We start from the raw sequence: 19,062 nt of genomic DNA on the forward strand, positions 1-19,062 counted from the left end.
AATTACCAACAATGGATTTTTTTCTCCTTCACTTGAATAAACTAGAGTATGTAATACACTCCATAATATGTAATACTCTTCGAGTCTTCGCAATAAATTTAAAAAGTTGAATAAATAAAACTTTTCCTAGGAAGGTTTTTTTTTTTTCAAGGAAAATCTTATAATATTATGAAAATTATATTCTCCTTTTATGTATATCTGGTAAAGCATGCAATATAACTTTCCAATGCATACTATATGAGTATCGAGTTTCTTAGGAACAAAAAGTGAGCATATGACAAACAGATAGAAACGACGAATTTTACAATTACTCAATAATTTATGGACGAAAGGTGTAATTTTCTCTTTATTATATTCTACATTAAAATTAAAGAAATAAAAGAATGAAACAACGTAGCACAGCATAAATACGCGATAATGATGAGAGGTGATGATCACAATTCACAAATAAAACATCATATATATCCTCAGCTGATCAGCTCCCACATTGTTGGTGTGTATCTTAGGTTAACGGCAATATGGTTTCAGGTTCTCCTTCACCTACCCCAAAAGTGAGCATATGCCATCCTCATCACCTCCTAGCTAGCTTGTCTTATGTTGTTTTGGTTCAAGAATTGAATCTATCCCTTGTTTATGTTCCTGTTTTTTTGCAGGCAGTTCTCTCTGATGAGCTATGGAAAGGAGAAAATAATGGGCCTCCCAGGGAAGCCAAATGGTGGTATTCCACCTTCCACACTGTCACCGCCATGGTTGGTGCTGGTGTTCTTAGCCTGCCTTATGCCATGGCTTACTTAGGCTGGTAACTTCAATACTATTTTGATTTATAATATATATCATTTCAACTGTTTTTGTTAGGATCAAGTGCTTAATTACCACTACGTCAAAAGTTATAGTTAGTACTGAATGCGTAACAACTTTAATTTATTTCCTTATGCTTGTCCACATTTTTTAAAGGGTGCTGAACGTAACCTTTCATGCTTCTGTCCAACAATTCTTAGCACCTGTATGTCAGTTTTAACTGCACAGTTTACTCTTGCTATAGGACTCACGCTTACCACTAAGCCAAAAGCTATAACTAATAGCAAAGGCGTAAATGTAAGTGCTTGATCTAACAAGCGGTACCAACTACCAAAGCATATATATATATATATATATATATATATATATATATATATATATATATATATATATATATATATATATATAGGTCACTGAACTATCCAGTTAAGGCTGATAAGTGCTGAGGAAATTGTTGAGCGGATGCCTGAAGGGCAAGAAAATAAAGTTGCCTCTTTTGCTAGTAGTTATACTTTTTTTTTTTTTTTTTTTTTTTTTTTTGCATATGTAGTGATAAACACTTATCCTAACAGTTTTGTATATATACAAAAATCCTAACTCGGGCCACTACTGTGTTAAGGGGTCCGGGAACCGTGATGATGGTGTTATCGTGGTGCATAACCTTGAACACGATGTGGCAGATGATACAGCTGCACGAATGCGTGCCCGGGGTTCGGTTCGACCGGTATTACGACCTGGGACGACACGCTTTCGGGGAGAGGCTCGGGCCATGGATAGTGCTGCCGCAGCAGCTAATAGTTGAGGTGGGGTGTGACATTGTTTACATGGTGACAGGAGGGAAGTGCCTGAAGAAGTTCATGGAGTTGGCTTGCACCAATTGTGCACCCATTAGGCAGTCCTATTGGATTTGCATATTTGGTTCCATTCACTTCTTCCTCTCTCAGCTCCCTAACTTCAACTCTGTCTCTGCCGTTTCCCTGGCTGCAGCTATCATGTCATTGAGGTATATATCTATCTATGCTACTTCTATATGTAGATGTCAATTCAAATGCGGCCATGTCTTAATGTGTGATTGGTGCAGTTGCACTATTAGGTACGTAAAAACGCACCAATAATGTTAGAAAACGTACAACAATGAAATGTACTAATGCACCACAAAAACGCACTACATACTCAAAAAAAATGCACCATACCTTCCCACACTTAATTGTGCTTTTCGAATACTGTGTGGTGCATTTATGCATACTTAATGGTGCATTTTGTGGTTATGCGTACCTAATGGTACATTTTTTTGTGTATTGGTGCATTTGTTTATAGAAGTATATGTTCATAATTTTATTACTATATGTTAATAACTGTACATTCATAACTCCATAACTGTACGTTCATAACTCCATAATTGTACGTTCATAACTCTATAACTGTACATTCATAACTCCATAACTGTACATTCATAACTCTATAACTGTACATTCATAACTCCATAATTGTACATTTATAATTTTTGAAGCTCTATGTTCACAATTTTAGAGCTCTATGTTCATAATATTATCACTATATGTTCATAATTGTAAGTTCATAATGTTAGAGCTCTTTGTTCATAACTGTACATTCATAATTCCATAACTGTAGATTCATAATCTCATAACTGTAGATTCATAACTCCATAACTGTAGACTCATAACTCTATAACTGTACATTCATAACTCCATAACTGTACATTCATAATCTTCGAAGCTCTATATTCACAATTTTAAAGCTCCATGGTCATAATTTTATCACTATATATGTTCATAATTGTAAGTTCATAATGTTAGAGCTCTGTGTTCATAATTTCATAATTGCATAACTGTACATTCATAACGGTATAACTGTATATTCATAATCCAAAAAAAAAAATAAAAAAAAAATAACGCCGTTAACGGCAAAAAACGCGCGAAATTTTTTTTTTTACTAAATGACGCGTTTTTTTTTTTTAAAACGACGTCGTTTTGGGCCCGTGTCCACAATGAATTGTGGACACGGGTCCAGGGCATAATTTGCCTTGTTCAAATGCGGTCGTGCCTTCCCGTGCGATCGTGCAACCGCTTGACAAAATACACCAATAGTGGTAGGAAAATGCACAACAATGAAATGCACAAATACACTAAAAAATGCATAACACACCCAAAAAAAACATCATAACTTTCCACACTCTAATTGTGCATTCCCAAACACTATGTGGTGCTTTTTTTCATACATATAACCTAATGGTGTGTTTTTGGTGATGCCTACCTAATTTGTGCATGTTTTATGTTGTGCATTTCTTAATGTTGTTGGTATATATTTGTATAACTATTGGTGCGGTCACACGAAAAGGCACGACCGCACCTAAGCTCTGACTATATATATATATATATATGGTAGGGAATATCCCGACCGACATACGCTCCACCACGACCGATTTGCCTTTGTCTTTCTCTTGTGATCTTTTCAGGTGGCAGGTCGGGCTTTTTTTCATGAAGACCCCGGTCGGGAATGGCCGGGAGTTGCCCGAGCGCTGATGTCAACCACCGAGCGGTAGCCCTTCGACGAAAGAGCTGGTACAAGGACGCGAGAGGACGCGTGGCGGCTCTTCATGGCGACAGGCAGGGCACCCGGGAAGATGACACGTGGTGGCTACGTGGAAGACATGCCGAGCGGTAGGAATCTTGTCCCCGGCATAGCGGCTATAAATGCCCACAGTAGCTACAGTGTAGGGGACTTTTGGACGATCGATAGGTTGTTGTTAGAGAATCCTGACCGCAGTCAGTCGGTACTCAGAACAACCAAGCAGATTGTACTTAGGGCCTTTCCCGGGATCAATAAAGATTTTACTTGCTTTAATTGGTCTCGTGATATTTTATATTGCTTACGTAGTATTAGCAGTATCATTTTGGCGCCGTCTGTGGGGACCGTGCAAGAAACCAACGTTTCGACGAGCACCCGGTCTCTTCACCAATCATGTATCCGTGGGCACGCAACAACTTTGCTGACGACCAAGCGGATGCGGCGAGCTCATCCGACCACCATGCTACCCAACAGCAAGGTCAAACGGTCGACCTCAACCTCAACCTCTCGCCACCGCATCCATCGAATGCATACCCGGCTGCCCAACAGCCGGTGCAGTACATCCAACCAGGGTACCAGCAGCCCGGTCAGCAATATCAGCAACCGATGCCTCAGATGGTCTATCCCGGTCAGTATCCATACCCGGTCCCACCCCAACCATACGGGTATTGGCCAGGCCAGCCGGTATATTACACACCACCGGTCGGTTACGCGCCGTACACACCTGCGTACACGGCTCCAGCCGCCGCCCCTCCAGTATACCCGGCCGCTCAGGTAGAGCCGCAGCATCAGCCCACTTCCCGGGCTCGACGCTCGGCTCGTTCGCGGTTGGGATCGGGGGGTGCTGTTGCGATGGAGGCGTCGCAGGCCCAGCAAGAAGGGGAGGCTCCTGCCCGAGCGGAGGATCCTGAGGAAGTTGCCCGAGCGGTAGCTTTTGACCGTCTTCGCCCGGAAATGCGGCAGAGACTGGGACCCCAAGATCCAGATCGCCGGTTAGAAGACGCGCAGATGCAGGAAGCCAGCCAGGAGGCTTCGTCTGGGCATAGCGGGTCGAGATCTCACCGACGGCGACGCGCTCGGGATACAGCCCAAGCCGCCCAAGCCGCCGAGCTCAACGAAACCCGAGGATTGCTCTACAACCTCCAGGCTGAAGTTGCGCAGCTCAGGAGTGCGTATCCTACAGCACCCCCGGCCGACCGATCGACCCTACACCAGACGCCTTTCACAGCAGCGGTAATGGCCCAGCCTTACCCGCTCGACTTAAAGGTCTCGGGAGAGAAGAGTTACGACGGTCGGACAGACCCGGAGGCTCACGTGAATGATTTTTTTAGCAATATGATGCTGAAGGGCGTTTCAGACGCCGTGATGTGCAGGGCCTTCTACTCAACGCTTAACGGTCGAGCGGCAGAATGGTTCCGAACCTTGCAGCCGGGGTCAATCGACAAATTTGAGACCCTGGCGATCAAGTTTGTACGGAAGTTCGTTACTTCCAAAGTGGTGAGGAAGTCCTATATGTACCTCGAAAAGGCCAAGCAGCTCGAAGGGGAAAGCTTGACCGACTTCCTCATCAAGTGGAAAGCAGCGGTCGGAGAGGTCGAGCCCATGGATGATGCGACCGCCACTCACATGCTTCATATCTCCCTCCGGGCGGGGTATCTCTACCAGGATTTTATCCTCCACCCCCCGACCACATATGAGGAGGCCCTCTGAAGGGTCACTGATTATGCTAACGCAGGTGAGGCGAATGCCGTCAAGCGCTCGCAGGAGGTCGGCTCTTCCTCCCGTAAACCGGCCGGCCGGGCGGAACACCGATCGGGAGATGACAATCCCCGACCCCGCACCAGGCATGGCGAGTTTACGGCCTTGAACCGATCCGCCGCGGAGGCCATGCAGTACGCCCAGTCCTGCAATCTCATCAAACTCCCCCATCCCGATCGAGACGGCCCTGATAAGAGTAAGCATTGTGCTTACCATCGATGCGCCGGGCATGACACCGAGGAGTGTACCCACTTGCGCCAATTGCTGGAAGATTTGCTCAATTTGGGAAAATTGGACAAGTGCGTAGGGAAGAGAGAGGATAGCAAGAGAAGTACCGATCGGAGGGATCACAAGCGATCTCACCACCGCTCTGATCGGTCGGGTCAGGACCGAAGAGACGATCGAAGGGACGATCGTCACGATGACCGACGGGACCTTGACCCCCCATCTGGCAGCCGACCATCCGGCAAGCCCACCATCCATGTCATATTTGGCGGGCTAGAAGATGCATCTCGATCGAGGACGAACTGCCCGGTCGCGATCGTAGATTCTCGGGAGACCGGGAAAAGACAAAGGATGGAACCCATAACCTTCACCCTTGAGGACCAACCTAGCAGCAGCGACCACGGCATGGAGGCGTTGGTGGTCACGATCGATGTCAAGGGGACGGATGTCCAAAGGGTTATGGTGGACACGGGCAGTAGTGTGAACGTCCTTTACTTGGACGTCTTCGAGAAGCTGGGCCTTGACAGGAAGGAGCTGACTCCGGTCGGTGTACCACTGTCGGGATTTACCAGGGCCTTAATCTACCCTGAGGGAAAGATAACGCTCCCCGTAGAGATCGGCACGCCTCCAAAGTCGATCAAGACGGAGCTGGAGTTTGTTGTGGTCAACCTCCATTGTGTCCACAACATAATCTTGGGCCGACCCGCCATTATGAAGATCGTGGGATAATTTCTATGCCCCACCTGTGCATGAAATTCCCTACCCCCAATGGGGTCGGCGTGGTCCGCGGCGATGTCCAATCCGCCCGGAAATGCTACACCCGAGCGGTTAATAGACGCGACTCCGGTCCGTCATCCCGGGTGAATACCATAGCCAAGGAGGAGGCTAAGGAACGAAAGGAACAGCCTGAGCCTTCTGAAGAGATTGAAGAAGTTCCCCTGTCCGAGGACCGCCCGGACAGGAAGATTAAGATTGGCCGAGCCCTCACCCCCGAGCTCCGGGCAGAAGTCCTGGCTGTACTCCGGGAATACGCTGATATCTTTGCGTGGGGGCCCGAAGACATGCCCGGGATCGATCGGTCGGTCGTCTGTCACAAGTTAGCCGTCGATCCCGCAGCCAAGACGGTCGTGCAGAAAACCCGACATCTCTCCTCCGATCGCCACAAATTTGTCAGGGAGGAAGTCAAAAGGATGGCGGCGATCGAGCACATCCGACCGGTGATATATCCCGAGTGGGTGGCTAATATTGTCCTTGTTCCGAAGCCCCCAGCTTGGAGGATGTGCATTGATTTCACCGACCTCAACAAGGCCTGTCCGCTCGACCCTTATCCTCTACCAAGTATTCACCAGATGGTCGACGAGACGGCCGGGGCCGAGTTGATGAGCTTCATGGATGCCTTCAAGGGATATCACCAAATAATGATGCACCATGAAGACGAGAGCAAGACAGCCTTCGTAACCCCGGACGGGCTGTATTGCTACCGAGTGATGCCGTTCGGCCTCCGGAATGCAGGAGCGACCTATCAGAGAATGGTCAATATGCTCTTTGCCGATCTATTGGGCCGAACGATGGAGGCCTACATTGATGACATGCTGGTCAAGAGTCGTGACCGATCCGACCACACTCGGGACCTCCGGGAGTGCTTCCAGATCATGAGGAAGTACCAGTTACGGCTGAACCCGACCAAGTGCACATTCGCGGTTCAGACCGGCAAGTTCCTTGGTTACATGATGACCAAGAGAGGAATTGAGCCCAACCCGGCTAAGGTAAAAGCGATTCTGGACATGCAACCGCCTTCCACCGTTCGGGAGGTCCAGCAATTGACCGGTCGGTTGGCAGCCCTCAGCCGGTTCCTCTCCAAGTTAGCCGAGCGCGCTTTACCCTTCTTCAAGGTATTGCGAAAAGTTAATGGGTTCGTCTGGGACGAAGAGTGCCGAGCAGCTTTTGATGAGTTGAAAGAGTACCTCATGTCACCTATTGTGCTCTCAAAGCCTGAGCTCGGAGAAGAGCTAGACGTGTACCTCGCCGTCTCCGATCGTGCAGTAAGCGCAGTATTGTGCCGAACCGATCCGGAAGGGGTCCAGCGACCGGTGTACTATGTAAGCCACGCGCTACATGGTCCCGAGCTCCGGTACTCCCGGTTAGAGAAGGTCGTCTACGCCCTCTATACCGCCGCGAAGAAGTTGGCTCCCTACTTCCAGGGTCGAGCAATTCGCGTGTTGACCGATCAGCCGATCGGCCCAGTTCTCCGCACCGCTTCTTCATCCGGTCGCCTAGTCAAGTGGGCGTTAATGCTGACCCAATACGCGATCGAGTACCGACCAAGACCTGCTATCAAAGGTCAGGCCCTTGCTGACTTCTTGGTCGAATGCACCGCCCGGGATACTCGACCCCCCGAGGTTGCAGATCCCGAGGCCGAGTGGTGGTCGCTGGCTACTGATGGCTCAAGTAGCAAAAAAGGAGCAGGGGGAGGAGTAGTAATCACGAGCCCGGAAGGATTCAAAGTCTATTTTGCGCTCATGTATCAGTTCCACCCGACTAACAATGAAGCCGAGTATGAGGCGTTCGTAAATGGCTTGCAATGCGCTCGGGACTTGGGGGCTGAATACATCCGAGCCCAGACAGATTCTGCGCTCGTGGTCGGGCAAGTTCTCGGAGATTATGAAGTCAATGGTGAGCGTTTGCAGTTGTACCGAGACCTCGCCATGGAAAAGCTCGCTCAGTTCCGGGGGTATACCGTCCGACATATACCCCGATTGGATAACGCCGATGCGGATATCTTGTCCAAATTGGCCCAAGACGCCCCGGAACACATGTCGAAGATAGCTCGGATCTTGGTGATCCCCAAACACAGTATCCATCGCCTGCCGGTCAATCCGATCCAACCGGTGGAAGATAGTTGGATCACCGATCTGAAGGAATACCTCGAGCACGGTCGACTCCCAGACGACCCGCAACGTGCTCGAAAAGCCAAGCTGAGAGCCCCGAGGTTCCAAGTCGTGAACGGTCGTCTCTATCGGCGATCGTATGGAGGCCCCCTTATGCGTTGCTTGACCGCATTCGAGGCCGAGTTAGTCATGAAGGAGCTGCACTCGGGAATCTGCTCCTCACATCAGGGAGGTCGATCCCTGGCCCGTCGTATCATGCTGATCGGGTACTATTGGCCGTCCCTCCAGCTAGACTGTGAAAAGTTAGCTCGGGAATGTGAGACGTGCCAACTGTACGCCCGGATGCCTAGACGACCGGCAACCTTCTACCAGCCAGTCACGACCGCAATTCCTTTCGCTAGGTGGGGGGTAGACATCTTGGGCCCCTTTCCTCAGCTGTCCGGTCGGAGAAGGTTCGTGATCGTCGCCGTTGATTACTTCTCCAAGTGGATAGAAGCCGAGCCCTTAGCCACGATCACATCTCAGCAGTGTGCTCGGTTCCTTTGGCGCAATGTCGTCTCCCGTTTTGGCGTGCCCGTACATCTCATCAGCGATAACGGTCGCCAATTTGTGAGCCAATATTTTCAGAATTTCTTGGCCACGATCGGGACGACTCATGTCCGGTCGTCTGTCGCTTACCCGCAGGGAAATGGACAAGTGGAAAATGCTAACCGGACGATATTGGAAGGTCTGAAAAAGAAGTTACACTCGGCCGGTCGTAGTTGGGCCGATGAGTTGCCATATGTCTTATGGACTTATCGGACGACCCCGAGGGAAGCTACTTTAGAGACCCCTTTCGCCCTGGTTTACGGAGCCGAAGCCCGACTCCCGATCGAGGCTTGGATCCCGACCGATCGAGAGAGAACCTACAACGCGGAGGACAATGAACATGCCATGGCTGTGGATCTCGATGCGGTCGAAGAAAAAAGAGAGCTAGCCGCTCGGCGTATGGCCGAGTACCAGAAGCGCGTCAAGAGCTCGAAGGACGTTCGGGTTAACCCTCGTTATTTTCAAGTCGGAGATTATGTCTTACGACGAAGGGAGGCCAGTCAACCTTTAGAAGGGGGAAAGCTAGCTCAGAACTGGGAAGGGCCGTACATCATCAACGCCGTCATCCGGCCGGGAACATACCGACTAGAGACAACGACGGGTCGGCTAATAGAGGGGACTTGGAATTCCGAGCACCTCGTTCTTTTTAGGCATTAGCCTATCTTTTGTATTTTTAGACGAAGTGGGGGCTGGACCTGCGAGTTAGTCCCGGTCGTCGTTTCTATGTAAATTTATGGTTGTAAAATTAGTTCAACCGCCTGCGAGCGGGAAAGTTTAATGTATATACGATTGATGATTGCTCGACCGTTTGTATGCGGCGGCACGATCGGTTATTTTCTTTCACCTTCGTCATAAGCAGATCAGTTCAACATTCAATCGACCGGGTGAAGACTGTCGACCGGTCAAAACGCGCTCCACATAGGCGGACACTCAAGTCACGCCACCGATCGGGGAAGCCAGGAGCTCTCAGTATTATTCCCCGATCCGTCCAACTTCTGTCCACTATCGCACCCACTCGTGCCTCGAGCGCACAATAGTGTGGGGGCTGGGATAAGGAAGTAAGGTACAAGGCCCGTCGCTCGGTTACATTCCGACCGTAGAGGCTTGCTTGTTCTCGGCCCGTCGCTCGGTTACATTCCGACCGTAGAGGCTTGAAAATTTTTCGACAAAGGCCCGGAGATCGGGTAAACCTGATCGGTTGGCCAGTTTTGAAGTCGAAACATCGAACGCACGACCAGGCCATAAGGTCGTAAGATCGGGCGTTGAGCGGATCGAGTGTCGCGAGACCGGGTCTAAAGGCCAAGTGGTCGTGTGATTATGATCAGTGTGCGAAAAATGAAAAGCAAGAAGATAAAAGACGAACGACGCAAGTTAGAGCAAAAATAAATATTATTAATCCACAAAAGGCGCCCGGTACAATTCGGGACCGGGCTCCCGATCAATCGTCATTACAAAAAAGGGGGAGACAAGCCTAGCCTACTTCTTCGCCTCCCGAGCTCCAGCAGCTGCTTCCTTCCCGCTCGAAGGGGCCGCCAACGATGCCCCGGGCTCGGACGCCTTGGCTTTCGGGGCGAAGGGAGAGGGACCGGGATCGGCTAGGTCTGGGGGCAAGACCGAGAGGACCAGCTGAAGGTCCTCCCCCTCCAAAGCTTGCTCCAACCGGGTACGGACTCGTTCGAGCATCTTCCGCTTCCCGGCCGAAAAACCCCAGCGGCCGAACGAGACGATCAGTTCTTCACCGATCGCCGTTCCCCAGGCTTCTGTGAGGAAGGCCGAGCCCAGGTCCTTATCTTTGAAGGCTGCTCGCGCTAGCTCGCTCGGGCTCTCGAGCTGAGCCTTCAGCTCCCTGGCCTCCCCAATCGCCCGGCTGGCGACCTTCTCGGCCAGCACCCGCTCCTCGTCACCCTTCTTCAGGGCCTTCTCCGTTTTCTCCAGCTCGGCCTGGAGTTCCTTGATCTCCTTCAGACGACGAGCGGCCGTCTTCTTGTGGTGATCAGCCTCCTCGGCCAGCATAGCTTGACCCTGAAGAAGTTGGGTCGCCCGGGAGATCTGCAATACAAAGAAGGGTACTCAAAATTAGCCCGATCAAAGATACTAGGGCCATAAAAAAGTTGGGACTTACCTCAGCAAGATCGTAGCCGATCCGCTCAGCAACCTGGGTCGGGGTCATCTTCCCCAGGTCCGCTCGGGCTGGCGCGGCATTGCCGATCCGTGCCAGCACGGATGTAGGCCCCCTCTCCCGCCCGGCCGAAGGGGTCGGGCTGTGCTGTTCACGGCGGCGCTTCAGGCTGCCCACCTCGGTCGCGCCCTGGTCGGCGACCTTCTCCTTGCCCCGGGCGACCTCCACCCGAGTGACTAGAACGTCCGGCTGCTCCACGATGAAGCCCTCGCCCGTCGTCACGGTCGAGGTGCTCAGAGGGCGGGCAGATGGGATCTCCTTCTCCCCGGCCGCCTTGGTCTTGGCCTTCTTCTTCCCGCCAAGCGAGATCTTGACGGGTGGGGGAAGGGCGGTGTCTTCATCACCGAACTCGGCCATAGCTGCAAAACAAGAAAGTTAGTTAGATCGAGATAATAAGCCAGGTCGAGAGAAGTAGCTCGTGGTAAACCTTTCTTCTTTCGTTTGGACGGCTTGGCGACCGTCACGCCCATCGGAACGGGCAGGTACTTTTCCCTTAGCTCGTACGTGGGGGGCGGGAGCTTGGCGGCTTCCAGACTCTCGGCCGTCCGGAAGATGGTGTATTCGTGCAGCTCGCTCGAGATACGGGAGACCGTTTCCTTGAGCGCCTGGGTCGCGTCCGGCACCACTTGTTTTCGAAAGTGGGTGCTCCAAGTGCGGTCAACCAGGAGGATCCAGGGGTCGTACTTGATGGAGAAAATCCTGTTTTTCCACCCCTTGTTGTTCCCGGGCAAGCCTCTGATCGAGCACATATCTGCTCGGGATTGCAGCATCAGGAACCCACCCCCGTAGCGGCCCGGGAGAACCTTGATCTGGTAGATGAAGTTAAACAACTCCATCGTGCACTCGGCCTCGTGCCGAGCGCATATCTGTGGGAAGCAGGCCAGGATCCGATGTGCGTTCGGACAGATCTGGGCCGGGACGACCCGGTAATAGGCCAAGAAGGCGTTCAGAAGGGGGGTGAAGGGAATGGCGATCGGGGCCATCAGGGAGTCGTAGTGCATCCCGATCCACTTGCCCCGATGCCTCTCAATCACGTTTCCCAGCTGCCGGCTCGTGTCAAATTCTGCCCGACCCCGGAGTATTTCAGCAATCCGAGCCGCCTCGCCTTTGGACAGCAGGCTCATTTCTTGCTCGACGCTCTCGCTGTTCAAGAACTCGAGCTCGACGGCTGGTGTGGCCGGCCCGGCCGGGTCTTCTTCGGTCTGCTCGGGGGTATTTTCTCGATCACCCCCTCGAGGAGCAGCCTCCGGGTGGTCCCCATCCACCCGGGTAGGCGTTTCCCTAACGCCCTCGGTTGGAGAACCCCGCCCGCTTGACGTGGTCCTCTCTTCCTCTTCTTCGCTGGAGCTCCCCGATCCGCTCGAACTTGAGCTTGACGATCCAGAGGAGCTTGATGCATTGTCTCGCTCGGCGGCTTGCTCGGGGGCTGGCGTCGCTCGGGGACTGGCGTCCGGGGTGTAGGACATAATGTCCACCTCCTCGTCGCTGATGTGCTCGACCTCCTCGTCGTAATCAGCAATCGAGGCGTTTTGACTGTCTGAGTCCGTCATATCGATCTACCTAAAGGTCGGTCGGAGTTAGTAGGGACTTGAGACGTCCGGGACAGTTAGTTGACCTAGCAGTTCTACCTATAAATGAGAGCCTAAAGTAAAGAGGAGGGTTAAGAGCTTACCGATTGGAGGAAGATTGAAGTTTGAAGCTTGAAAGTTGAAGTTTGCTTGTTCGACTGCCTTGCTAAGCTGCTCTGCTCGGGACTCTCTGAGGGTACCGACTGATGCGAAAGAGTGAGGAAAGTTCAAATGAGGGCCTCAAGGGCCTATTTATAGGAGGACATTTAGGCGGGAAATGGGCCAACCTGCCTGACACGACCCGCGCTGAATCCGAGGCGACGGATGGGATCGCCGAGGCCGGCAGAGGCCGACACGTGGCGTAGGGGGGAATGACAGCTGGCCGGTCGGTCTAATGCCTGACGGTTGGGCTTCTTCATCCCGTCCCGTTTTTTCCCGACTGATCAAAAAGGCCCGGGCTGGGGGGCTTTTGGTAGGGAATATCCCGACCGACATACGCTCCACCACGACCGATTTGCCTTTGTCTTTCTCTTGTGATCTTTTCAGGTGGCAGGTCGGGCTTTTTTTCATGAAGACCCCGGTCGGGAATGGCCGGGAGTTGCCCGAGCGCTGATGTCAACCACCGAGCGGTAGCCCTTCGACGAAAGAGCTGGTACAAGGACGCGAGAGGACGCGTGGCGGCTCTTCATGGCGACAGGCAGGGCACCCGGGAAGATGACACGTGGTGGCTACGTGGAAGACATGCCGAGCGGCAGGAATCTTGTCCCCGGCATAGCGGCTATAAATGCCCACAGTAGCTACAGTGTAGGGGACTTTTGGACGATCGATAGGTTGTTGTTAGAGAATCCCGACCGCAGTCAGTCGGTACTCAGAACAACCAAGCAGATTGTACTTAGGGCCTTTCCCGGGATCAATAAAGATTTTACTTGCTTTAATTGGTCTCGTGATATTTTATATTGCTTACGTAGTATTAGCAGTATCAATATATATATATATATATATATATATATATATATATATATATATATATATATATATATATATATATATATTGATCTTGAGCTTATTGTTACAGAAGTGTCATTGAACTACAAACTATCTGTCATTTAATTTACTAACATATTTTGTCACATTCATAAACATCATATATATATCCCTGCATCCAGCTATTCGACCATAGCATGGGTGGCATGTCTAGGCCGAGGTCGGATCCCAAACGTGAGCTACGCCTACAAGAGCAGAAGCACCGCCGACGCCATGTTCCGCGTGTCCAACGCCTTGGGCCAGATCACATTTGCGTACGCCGGCCACGCGGTGGCGCTGGAGATCCAGGCCACCATTCCGTCCACGCCGGAGAAGCCGTCCAGAGTTCCGATGTGGAAGGGCGCCGTGGGCGCTTATATTGTGAACGCAATTTGCTACTTTCCGGTGGCCTTCGTCGGATACTGGGCATTTGGGCATGATGTTGACGACAACGTGCTGGTCACACTCCAGAAGCCCTCTTGGCTCATTGCTGCTGCTAACTTCATGGTAGTCATCCATGTCATCGGCAGCTATGGCCATGCAACTACTATACGAAGGTCTACCTTGGGTAAACTTGACGTCCAGCATTAAGTAGCTAGTGGATTATTGGGCAGAGGTCCCTGAATATGACCAAGTTCAGCGCTCTAGCTACCTTGCGAAAATATAGCAATGGCTGCTACACATGTATAAGGAAATAAATTAAAGTTGCGTTTAGCTGGCTATAGTTTTTGACATAATAATGGTTAATGTTTTATCTTAATAAATTTAAAATTTTGTGACATTAGCCGGTAATTCATTGCCCATAGCTGATCGGCTTAAACAAATAGATGTACTACTGCTTCAGCGGGATGTTAAGCTTGTAATATTGATTACTAAGTTAATAACAGTCTGATCAATTTGGATAGATGGGCTTTGCCCATTTTCATTACATTTTTCTTTCTGAATAAAACATATATATTTTTACCAATGTGGCCTTGAGAAGTTAATTGCGTGCCTACCAAAATTTTTTGCAGGTTTATGCAATGCCAGTGTTTGATATGTTGGAGAGAACAATGGTGAAGAGATTGAACATTCCTCCGGGATTAGTGATGAGGCTCGTCGTTCGTTCTGCTTACGTTGGTGAGACTTCTGTATTTAACTTATATTGGCTCTGTTTGATAAATGGCTGTTAGTTATAGTGGTTAACTCTTTAATTGATTGAGTTAATTAGAGAGTATAATTAATTGATAACATTAACTGATTGTAGAAAGGTGTTGGTAAATTAGCTATTAGCTGATAGCTGTTTGGTATCATTTCTTTTCTCAAAAAGCAATTGAAAAAGTTGTTAACTTTAAAATTTTAGCATTTTGACTAGATAGGGTTGAGTTGACTAGCTGATAAGCTAACTATTTTAGCTGATATATAAGGCAAAATTTTGTTGCCTTAACCCGCTCTACCATAAGGTAAGTTAGGGTTGACTTGTTGGTTTAGATACACTTTGACAATTGACACCCTTAGCTTTATCATCAAGATTTTATATAATTTATATTTGTTATATATTATTGGCTCTCTTGATTTATAGAGTTAATTATTATTTAGTAAAAGCTCTAAACTTGAATAATGTGCAGCCTTCACTTTGTTTGTTGGTGTAACTTTTCCTTTCTTTGGAGATCTTCTTGGCTTCTTTGGTGGATTTGGCTTTGCTCCCACTTCTTACTTTGTAAGTCCAACTTCCCAATCCTTCAAATTTAATATTTTATTTTATACATAAAATATAATTTTATTGAATAGTGCCATTTTTTTTCCTTTAAATACATTAAAATATTATTTAAATAATAATCTCATTGAATAAGATTCACCCAAAAGAAAAAGAAAAAGAAAAAAAAACCACTAATAATAAAACAACTTAGAAACTTTTTTTTTTATCTTTTATTTTTGTTGACAAATATTGCAGCTTCCTAGCATAATTTGGCTAAAGATCATGAAACCAAAGAGATTGAGCATTTCATGGTGCATAAATTGGGTAAGTTCAAGTTCTTAATCTTCATTTAATCCCACAATTGAAAATACTACATTTAGTCACTCAATTATGACGATTTAATTTTCTAATTACTTAAAGTGTAGTTTAGTCTTTCTGTCATCATTATCAAAGTGGCTAATTTGGTTCTTCAAGAACTAAATCCACCACCGATATGCCACTTAATAAATTAAAATAATTATTTAGGTAAATTCATCACTTTGATAATAACTAAGAGATTAGATTTGCATTGCAACTAACTGATGGACTAAATTTACAGTACAATCATAATTGAGTGATTAAAAGTGACAATATTATTATTATTATTATTATTATTATTATTATTATTATTATTATTATTAGCACCGTATACAATAAAAAGTGAATGCAAAAAGTTTTAGAGTGTATACATATTAGCAACAATCACCATTACTTTCCAATTTTCATTGATCCAACACTACACATCCCAAAAACCAATTTCAAGACCCAAAAGAAACATCCCAGCCCAATAACCTTTTTACAGCCCAAAAAAAATCACTGTCTAATAATAAAACAAATCCCTTGTAAAATTTATGAAGAGTAAACCACAAGGTCACGTGTTCAAATTTCAGTCCTTTTGATTTGAGCCAATCAGCTATGAACAACCTAGACTAGTTTACTTCCTTGTGATCATTTGTCAGCTAAGATCACAAGACGTGATTTACCCAATACACACCATCAGGACCATCAGGTAGTGACTGAGGGTTTCCCTTGTCACCCCAAAAAATAAGTGTAAGTCTTTGTTATTAATAAATGTGTGCATATTGTATTATTGTTAGTGATTGAATAATGTTGACAAATATTTTGGATGAATTAATTGGACAGGCATGTATAGTGATTGGAGTGTTCATGATGGTGGCATCAACAGTTGGTGGATTGAGGAATATAGTTGCTGATTCTTCCACCTATGAATTTTATTCATGAACATATATATAATATAAGATGCTTAAATATAATTCATGTAATAATCAAATTAGTAGTAATTCAGTTAAATGTCACTTTTGAACTACATGCAAAAGTTGATGTTAGTTTATAAATCACTGTTTTAAGATCATTATATGTACATGTATTTTCATTACTAGATCATTTGAGTATTTTTTTTTTTTTTTTTTTTCAAGTCGTTTGCTAGCTTTTATATTAGTACTTTGGTTCACTTTTTAAATTTCAATAATTATATTTAATCTTGATTATATTAATTTCAAGTCATAGGCCTAAGAATTGAACCCATAGTCAATCCTAGCAATAACTAGTGGACCTGGTTCACATAGCTGTGTGGATCACGATCCAAAAACGGCATCATTTTGTGTATAAAAAGAAAAATTTCATGCAGCCCGTTGTAACATATATTTTTATAACTCATAATGTATATTATTATAAAGCATAATGTACATTATTCTAACTCATAAAATACATTATCTTATTCCAGAAGTTTCATTATTCTAACACATAATGTATATTATTCTAACTTATAAAATTCAACGACGTTGTTTTGAGCTGCGTGGATCGAATTTGCCGAATCCTAGGCTTCTCAATCATGGTGGATTTACCCCTTTTCTTTTTACATTTTAGACCAAGATCTTTAATTTTACAGAATAACCCCAGAAGGTTTTTTTTTTTTTTTTAAAGGTTGCAAATTATTAGATTCTATATATTGCGCAACAGCATATGCCAATAACCAAGAAAGTAGGATATATATGTTGTGCATGATCTCTCGCCTAAATCTTCATAGTATTATTTATCTGTATATCTTAAACACAGAGGGTATATCAGTACTTATGATGATACTTTTTTTTTTCTTTATACAGTAAAACATAGAATCTTCAAATTATATAATACTTATAATTGACTGATTTATACATACATATATGACAAGGACATGAGAGGGGGGGATCACTAAGGGAGCATTTATGTTTGCATCTTTTGAAGTTTAGAATAGTAATGATTCTTGTTCCAATGCTTGTTTGCTCAATTTTAATACTTTAGAACGGAATTAAATGGTTCGTTTTTTATCTTCCACTCGTCTAAGTTGATAGTTGAACTGTATATTTATGATCCATGACCTTATACATGGAGTTGACTCTGATAACATATTAAAAGATGTATGTATTTCGTCTCAACTAAAAGTCTATAGTTAGACGTACTGCACATTTATGTTTATATATATACTTGTTTTTTACGCGCATTGTGCGATTGGGATAATGCTCAATGCAAGGTAATTCTTCTCCCAAAGGTTGAGTCCCCAACCCCAAGGGCCCCCCACACTCCGACCCGACAGAACATTGTGAGAAGTTGTAAATCACGGTGACTCAATGGTTCAGTAGACAGGGTCAAATGCTGATACGCACAAGGAATCTGCCCACTTTGGACATAATTCCCGCACTGCCGCTGCCGAGGTTCAAACCTTGGTCTCTTCTCCCAAATACTACCCACTAAACCATTGAGCTAAGCACGTGCGGGTTAAATATGTAATTCTAAGTTTACAAATACAAGATAATATAGTCAAGATTGATTATAATTGTCAATAAAATAATTGTATAGGTATGGTTGAAACCAAATACGGGACATAAGGGAAAACAAATAAAAATTAGAGCATAAAATATTAAATATATACTAATATTGTTTGAGGAGATTCCGACATTAGGATTTGTGGTTAAGTTCTATTAAGACTTAGCTTTAATATTAGAATTAGATTAATGGTGTAGTTATAATTCTATATTAGACTTTAATATTAGAATTAGACTAACGGTGAATTAACGGAAAAGTTAAATGGATAATCATATAATTAAGGCTAAATTATAAAATCTTAAAAGAAAAAAATTAAAACCTGAACAATATGAACCATTCATTTGATTTAATAATTTGGCGGTCATTTTTTTTACCCAATGTTAATAATTAAATAAATTCGCTGGTCAAATCCGCTAGTATAATCCGCTAACGCTAACCGCTAACTGCTGATTGTCAAACAAGGACATTGCGAGGTAGTTCTCACTTCAATTTGTTGTGTGATTTGAATACTCTCTTTGTCACAAAATTTCTCAAGTAGTTAATATGGTTGGCTTTATTAATTATATTTTTTTTTAATTTTTTCATGGTATTAATAAAATACTTGGTAAATAAATATATAGCATTATTTTGTATTATAACTTTGATATTTAATTAGAAAAATAGTGCACAAAAAAGATAATAGATAATGTAGTGAATATAATAAATTGATGAATTTGAATGTAAAAATTTTTACATTTGAGAAAAATAAAGACAATATAACTAATGAAAATATTTCTTTTAATTAATTTATTGATAATTAATAAATTTTTTTCACTGAATAAAGACATTGTAAGGATAATGTAGCGAATATAATCAATTAATAAATTTGAATATAAAGAATTTTTATATTGAAGAAAAATAAAGACA

At 45.7% G+C, this 19,062-nt stretch overlaps 1 protein-coding gene across 1 annotated transcript; it reads left to right on the top strand.

The window, feature by feature from the left end:
* Positions 1-455: 455 nt before the first annotated feature.
* Positions 456-16,724, top strand: LOC109161080 (lysine histidine transporter-like 6). The gene is made up of 8 exons (XM_019309406.1): positions 456-551; positions 654-799; positions 1,418-1,801; positions 13,760-14,150; positions 14,627-14,735; positions 15,224-15,315; positions 15,550-15,618; positions 16,477-16,724. The coding sequence occupies exons 1-8, from the start codon at positions 519-521 to the stop codon at positions 16,573-16,575; spliced, it is 1,323 nt and encodes a 440-aa protein (XP_019164951.1). The 5' UTR covers positions 456-518; the 3' UTR covers positions 16,576-16,724.
* Positions 16,725-19,062: the final 2,338 nt, after the last annotated feature.

The sequence above is a fragment of the Ipomoea nil genome, unplaced genomic scaffold (assembly GCF_001879475.1).
Source record: "Ipomoea nil cultivar Tokyo-kokei standard unplaced genomic scaffold, Asagao_1.1 scaffold2921, whole genome shotgun sequence".
Classification (NCBI taxonomy): Eukaryota; Viridiplantae; Streptophyta; class Magnoliopsida; order Solanales; family Convolvulaceae; genus Ipomoea; species Ipomoea nil.

What these genes read in the sequence shown, in the direction of transcription:
- LOC109161080 (XM_019309406.1), top strand. Translation starts at nt 519, where the DNA reads ATGGTTTCAGGTTCTCCTTCACCTACCCCAAAA. An exon ending in CGTTCGTTCTGCTTACGTTG is followed by an intron (nt 14,736 to 15,223) that starts GTGAGACTTCTG and finishes AATAATGTGCAG; the next exon opens with CCTTCACTTTGTTTGTTGGT. An exon ending in TTTCATGGTGCATAAATTGG is followed by an intron (nt 15,619 to 16,476) that starts GTAAGTTCAAGT and finishes TTAATTGGACAG; the next exon opens with GCATGTATAGTGATTGGAGT.